This window comes from Panulirus ornatus, chromosome 3 (assembly GCF_036320965.1).
Source record: "Panulirus ornatus isolate Po-2019 chromosome 3, ASM3632096v1, whole genome shotgun sequence".
NCBI lineage: Eukaryota > Metazoa > Arthropoda > Malacostraca > Decapoda > Palinuridae > Panulirus > Panulirus ornatus.
In genome coordinates, this window is record NC_092226.1 from 18,511,057 (window position 1) to 18,519,066 (window position 8,010).

At 41.3% G+C, this 8,010-nt stretch overlaps 1 protein-coding gene across 1 annotated transcript in view; it reads left to right on the plus strand.

Moving 5' to 3' along the window:
* The window catches only part of LOC139761047 (ATP-dependent DNA/RNA helicase DHX36-like), a 189,584-nt gene extending 181,777 nt beyond the window's left edge, over positions 1-7,807 (plus strand). Inside the window, exon 21 of the mRNA XM_071684856.1 lies at positions 7,668-7,807. Coding sequence (XP_071540957.1) covers positions 7,668-7,682 — 15 coding nt within the window. The 3' untranslated portion in view covers positions 7,683-7,807. The remainder of the gene's footprint in view (positions 1-7,667) is intronic.
* Positions 7,808-8,010: the final 203 nt, after the last annotated feature.

The window sequence follows — 8,010 nt, forward strand, 5'->3', positions numbered from 1 at the left end:
GGTATACCACATCGCTCCAATTCACTCTATTCCTTGCCCTCCTTTCACCCTCCTGCATGTTCAGGCCCCAATCACACAAAATCTTTTTCACTCCATCTTTCCACCTCCAATTTGGTCTCCCTCTTCTCCTCGTTCCCTCCACCTCCGACACATATATCCTCTTGGTCAATCTTTCCTCACTCATTCTCTCCATGTGCCCAAACCACTTCAAAACACCCTCTTCTGCTCTCTCAACAACGCTCTTTTTATTTCCACACATCTCTCTTACCCTTACGTTACTCACTCGATCAAACCACCTCACACCACACATTGTCCTCAAACATCTCATTTCCAGCACATCCATCCTCCTGCGCACAACTCTATCCATAGCCCATGCCTCGCAACCATACAACATTGTTGGAACCACTATTCCTTCAAACATACCCATTTTTGCTTTCCGAGATAATGTTCTCGACTTCCACACATTCTTCAAGGCCCCCAGAATTTTCGCCCCCTCCCCCACCCTATGATCCACTTCCGCTTCCATGTTTCCATCCGCTGCCAGATCCACTCCCAGATATCTAAAACACTTCACTTCCTCCAGTTTTTCTCCATTCAAACTCACCTCCCAATTGACTTGACCCTCAACCCTACTGTACCTAATAACCTTGCTCTTATTCACATTTACTCTTAACTTTCTTCTTCCACACACTTTACCAAACTCAGTCACCAGCTTCTGCAGTTTCTCACATGAATCGGCCACCAGCGCTGTATCATCAGCGAACAACAACTGACTCACTTCCCAAGCTCTCTCATCCCCAACAGACTTCATACTTGCTCCTCTTTCCGAAACTCTTGCATTTACCTCCCTAACAACCCCATCCATAAACAAATTAAACAACCATGGAGACATCACACACCCCTGCCGCAAACCTACATTCACTGAGAACCAATCACTTTCCTCTCTTCCTACACGTACACATGCCTTACATCCTCGATAAAAACTTTTCACTGCTTCTAACAACTTTCCTCCCACACCATATATTCTTAATACCTTCCACAGAGCATCTCTATCAACTCTATCATATGCCTTCTCCAGATCCATAAATGCTACATACAAATCCATTTGCTTTTCTAAGTATTTCTCACATACATTCTTCAAAGCAAACACCTGATCCACACATCCTCTACCACTTCTGAAACCACACTGCTCTTCCCCAATCTGATGCTCTGTACATGCCTTCACCCTCTCAATCAATACCCTCCCATATAATTTACCAGGAATACTCAACAAACTTATACCTCTGTAATTTGAGCACTCACTCTTATCCCCTTTGCCTTTGTACAATGGCACTATGCACGCATTCCGCCAATCCTCAGGCACCTCACCATGAGTCATACATACATTAAATAACCTTACCAACCAGTCAACAATACAGTCACCCCCTTTTATAATAACTTCCACTGCAATACCATCCAAACCTGCTGCCTTGCCGGCTTTCATCTTCCGCAAAGCTTTCACTACCTCTTCTCTGTTTACCAAATCATTTTCCCTAACCCTCTCACTTTGCACACCACCTCGACCAAAACACCCTATATCTGCCACTCTATCATCAAACACATTCAACAAACCTTCAAAATACTCACTCCATCTCCTTCTCACATCACCACTACTTGTTATCACCTCCCCATTTGTGCCCTTCACTGAAGTTCCCATTTGCTCCCTTGTCTTACGCACTTTATTTACCTCCTTCCAGAACATCTTTTTATTCTCCCTAAAATTTAATGATACTCTCTCACCCCAACTCTCATTTGCCCTTTTTTTCACCTCTTGCACCTTTCTCTTGACCTCCTGTCTCTTTCTTTTATACATCTCCCACTCAATTGCATTTTTTCCCTGCAAAAATCGTCCAAATGCCTCTCTCTTCTCTTTCACTAATACTCTTACTTCTTCATCCCACCACTCACTACCCTTTCTAATCAACCCACCTCCCACTCTTCTCATACCACAAGCATCTTTTGCGCAATCCATCACTGATTCCCTAAATACATCCCATTCCTCCCCCACTCCCCTTACTTCCATTGTTCTCACCTTTTTCCTTCTTTTGGAAAATTGAAAAAAAAACGAGAGGGGAGGATTTCCAGCCACCCGCTCCCTCCCCTTTTAGTCGCCTTCTACGACACGCAGGGAATACGTGGGAAGTATTCTTTCTCCCCTATCCCCAGGGATATATATACACACACAGACTTATACATATATACACATATACATAATTCATAGTGTCTGCCTTTATTTGTTCCCATCGCCACCTCGCCACACATGGAATAACAACCCCCTCCCCCCTCATGTGTGCGAGGTAGAGCTAGGAAAAGACAACAAAGGCCCCATTCATTCACACTCAGTCTCTAGCTGTCATGTAATAATGCACCGAAACCACAGCTCCCTTTCCACATCCAGGCCCCACAGAACTTTCCATGGTTTACCCCAGACGCTTCACATGCTCTGGTTCAATCCATTGACAGCACGTCGACCCCGGTATACCACATCGTTCCAGTTCACTCTATTCCTTGCACGCCTTTCACCCTCCTGCATGTTCAGGCCCCGATCACTCAAAATCTTTTTCACTCCATCTTTCCACCTCCAATTTGGTCTCCCACTTCTCGTTCCCTCCGCCTCTGACATATACATCCTCTTGGTCAATCTTTCCTCACTCATTCTCTCCATGGGACCAAACCATTTCAAAACACCCTCTTCTGCTCTCTCAACCACACACTTTTTATTTCCACACATCTCTCTTACCCTTACATTACTTACTCGATCAAACCACCTCACACCACATATTGTCCTCAAACATCTCATATCCAGCACATCCACCCTCCTGTACACAACTCTATCCATAGCCTACGCCTCGCAACCATACAACATTGTTGGAACCACTATTCCTTCAAACATACCCATTTTTGCTTTCCGAGATAATGTTCTCGACTTCCAAACATTCTTCAAGGCTCACAGAATTTTTGCCCCCTCCCCCACCCTATGATTCACTTCTGCTTCTATGGTTCCATCCGCTGCCAGATCCATTCCCAGATATCTAAAACACTTCACTTCCTCCAGTTTTTCTCCATTTGAACTTACCTTCCAATTGACTTGACCCTCAACCCTACTGTACCTAATAACCTTGCTCTTATTCACATTTACTCTCAACTTTCTTCTTTCACACACTTTACCAAACTCAGTCACCAGCTTCTGCAGTTTCTGACATGAATCAGCCACCAGCGCTGTATCATCAGCGAACAACAACTGACTCACTTCCCAAGCTCTCTCATCCACAACAGACTGCATACTTGCCCCTCTTTCCAAAACTCTTGCATTCACCTACCTAACAACCCCATCCATAAACAAATTAAACAACCATGGAGACATCACTAACCCCTGCCACAAACCTACATTCACTGAGAACCAATCACTTTCCTCTCTTCCTACACGTACACATGTCTTACATCCTCGATAAAAACTTTTCACTGCTTCTAACAACTTGCCTCCCACACCATATATTCTTAATACTTTCCACAGAGCATCTCTATCAACTCTATCATATGCCTTCTCCAGATCCATAAATGCTACATACAAATCCATTTGCTTTTCTAAGTATTTCTCACATACATTCTTCTAAGCAAACACCTGATCCACACATCCTCTACCACTTCTGAAACCACACTGCTCTTCCCCAATCTGATGCTCTGTACATGCCTTCACCCTTTCAATCAATACCCTCCCATATAATTTACCAGGAATACTCAACAAACTTATACCTCTGTGATTTGAGCACTCACTCTTATCCCCTTTGCCTTTGTACAATGGCACTATGCAAGCATTCTGCCAATCCTCAGGCACCTCACCATGAATCATACATACATTAAATAACGTTACCAACCAGTCAACAATACAGTCACCCCCTTTTTTAATAAATTCCACTGCAATACCATCCAAACCTGCTGCCTTGCCGGCTTTCATCTTCCGCAAAGCTTTTATTACCTCTTCTCTGTTTACCAAATCATTTTCCCTAACCCTCTCACTTTGCAGACCACCTCGACCAAAACACCCTATATCTGCCACTCTATCATCAAACACATTCAACAAACCTTCAAAATACTCACTCCATCTCCTCACATCACCACTACTTGTTATCACCTCCCCATTAGCCCCCTTCACTGAAGTTCCCATTTGCTCCCTTGTCTTACGCACTTTATTTACCTCCTTCCAAAACATCTTTTTGTTCTCCCTAAAATTTAATGATACTCTCTCACCCCAACTTTCATTTGCCCTGTTTCACCTCTTGCACCTTTCTCTTGATCTCCTGCCTCTTTCTTTTATACATCTCCCACTCATTTGCATTTTTTCCCTGCAAAAATCATCCAAATGCCTCTCTCTTCTCTTTCACTAATAATCTTACTTCTTCATTCCACCACTCACTACCCTTTCTAATCAACCCACCTCCCACGCTTCTCATGCCACAAGCATCTTTTTCGCAAGCCATCACTGCTTCCCTAAATACATCCCATTCCTCCTCCACTCCCCTTACCTCCTTTGCTCTCACCTTTTTCCATTCTGTACTCAGTCTCTCTTGGTACTTCCTCACACAAGTCTCCTTCCCAAGCTCACTTACTCTCACCACTCTCTTCACCCTAACATTCTCTCTTCTTTTCTGAAAGCCCCTACAAATCTTCACCTTCGCCTCCACAAGATGATGATCAGACATCCTTCCAGTTTCACCTCTCAGCACATTAACATCCAAAAGTCTCTCTTTTGTGCGCCTATCAATTAACACGTAATCCAATAACGCTCTCTGACCATCTCTCTTACTTACATATGTATACTTATGTATATCTCACTTTTTAAACCAGGTATTCCCAATCACTAGTCCTTTTTCAGCACATAGATCTACAAGCTCTTCACCATTTCCATTTACAACACTGAACACCCCATGTATACCAATTATTCCCTCAGCTGCCACATAACTCACCTTTGCATTCAAATCACCCATCACTATAACCCAGTCTTGTGCATCAAAACCTCTAACACACTCATTCAGCTGCTCCCAAAACACTTGCCTCTCATGATCTTTCTTCTCATGCTCAGGTGCATATGCACCAATAATCACCCATCTCTCTCCATCAACTTTCAGTTTTACCCATATCAACCTAGAATTTACTTTCTTACACTCTATCATATACTCCCACCACTCATGTTTCAGGAGTAGTGCTACTCCTTCCCTTGCTCTTGTCCTCTCACTAACCCCTGACTTTACTCCCAAGACATTCCCAAACCACTCTTCCCCTTTACCCTTGAGCTTCGTTTCACTCAGAGCCAAAACATCCAGGTTCCTTTCCTCAAACATACTACCTATCTCTCCTTTTTTCTCATCTTGGTTACATCCACACACATTTAGACACCCCAATCTGAGCCTTTGAGGAGGATGAGCACTCCCCGTGTGACTCCTTCTTCTGTTTCCCCTTTTAGAAAGTTAAATACAATAGCAGTAATTATTGATTTAGAGAAAGCCTATGATACTAATTGGATTTGCGGTATCATAAAGAAGTTCTTGAAAATGGGCCTTCAAAGCAGACTGTTAAGGTTTATTCAACAGTTTTTGGAAGAAATCAAAGATGAGGGTTAGTAGTGGGTATTCAGGAAGATTTACTTTAGGGTAGTGCGTTAAGTACTGTGGGCTTCATAGCTCCCATCAGTAGTGTTGTAGGCACTATTCCAGAAGATCTTAAATTATCCCTTTTTGTTGATTTGGTTGTCAGTCGTACATCATCATTTAAAGTTGCTATAAGATGTTTGGGTGGGTAACTCTGGTTTTGATCTCTTAACAAGAAAACTTCAGCTATACCTTTAATAAGGTTAAGTAGGAGATAAACAGTTCCATTTGTATTATTGAAAGAAATTCTCATTTCATTTTTTTTTCTGAGAGGGCATAGGCAATTGAGTACCCTAATCAAGGCCATATCATTAATGCTATATACATGTATATGTACTAAAGTTCTAGACCTATTAATACTTGAAGGGCCAGCCCTCCAAGACTAAACAACCCTCTCTTGCACCTGCTCCTCCTGTTTGTGCTATTGTCTGAAAAATTTACTAAAACTTAGGAAACAACACTTGCAGGCTGGCTAACTTCTACTTTAAAGTTCCTTTAATCCTAAATATACAGAGTATGCATTATATGCAAAGTACAGATGTTGTCAGCTAACTTCCACTTCAAATGTTCCTTTAATCCTAATAAATAGGGAAAAGCATTATGTGCCGAGTACAAATGTTTTATCTTGTTTCCATGTGGTCTGATACTTAATGAGAGATTACATAGACTCTCCCATCCTTCACATTGAAGTCTAGCAGTTACTACATCCTACATCAAAGTAACATTGTTCAAGGGTTCAACCAAAGCTCCAAATCCATCTGACATATTGGGGTAATGCAGTCAACAACAATGATGGCACAAAGATGCAGGAGATACCCATGGACAGTGGACATGACAGTTAGTAAAATATACATGAGGGGGTAGAATGAAATCATGAAAATGTTTTTAGGTATGTTTCATGCTGTTAATGTATCTACTGTGGCAGGGGTTTCCATACAAGGCTCAAGTTCATCACTGTCCTCATCATAATTAAGTGACTTAAGCTAGCATGTTCTTATCTGGACTGTCATGTTGCTTCCCTTTGTTGTCTAATTCATTGATGTGCTTGTTGGGTACATGAGAACTTCAGTGCAACATAATTATCAGTGTTATTCACTGTCTGGACTTTAAACATCAACAGGTTATACAAATATCTCATCATATCCATGCAACACCTAAAATGGGGTATCATCCACATTGGAACGATATTTTGTACTTTGTACATCTGAGATACATTCATCTCAATAATTATTCTGAAAATCAATACTTACTCTGTCTCACACCTTGTGATTCATCCTTGTTAACCTATTTGACACTAGGTGGTGAGAAGTAATATTAGTTTTCCTAATGTTATACTTCTCTCACAACTTTTCCATGAATTTGGTATTAAATTTTCATACTTTACCTGTAATTAAAACTCTTTGTGCACTGTGGCAATCTAAGATGTTTTCCTCATATACCTTAATGACAGTTTTAGAGTAGTTTCGTTTGGCAAGTATCTATTTATTACCTTGACAGATCTGAGACAATCCTGAGTACATCTATAGAAACTCTTCCATGATTTCTTGACCTCAAGGTATATCAAAACGTCGTTACGTTACTTTTAAGGTAATTGCATGCAGAACATTTGTCAAACAAACTGTGCCATTTGCTTTGCCATCTTAAGCCAAAAGCACTCTGACTGAATTTGCTAAATGCTTTGGTTTTTACCCAGATGGCTGTTAGGGGTGTATTTGCTATAATTTATTATAGTAATGTATAAGCTGGTGTTCCTAGTTTTACTTCCCCATATGATATTCTATCTTGCAAGAGAAAGTCCCTAATTGGAATAGAGGTTTCTTTTCAGGTGGGGGGGGGGGGGGGGGGGGGGGGGTTGCTATATCAACTGTAACCAAAGTGGGTCATTCTGCTGCTCCTTTTGCTTATCAGTATCTAGGGCAAGATAATCAGTTAATACGACTACATTCTGTAACAACATATCTCATACACTGTTTTGTTTTCCAGCTATGTATTCTATAGTTGGATTGAAATCCTGTTCAAGTCAATGACCATCTAGCAAAACTTTCTGTGGTTCTTCAGTTTTGAAATAAGACACAGGTTGGTAATTTGTAAACACATGATCCAGCAAACAGTAGATAAGATCCTTAAAATGTTTTAATGTCCAAACTACAGCCAATGCTTCTTGCTCAATACCCATGTAATATTCCCCTGCTTTATTCAGCATTTTGCTACCATAAGCTATGGGATGTAGTAGTTCTGCTGTTTTCTGCATTAGGACTGCTCCACCCCCTTTTGAACTAGCATCAGTTATTAAGGGGAATGTTGTTGAAAATCAGGAAATACTAAG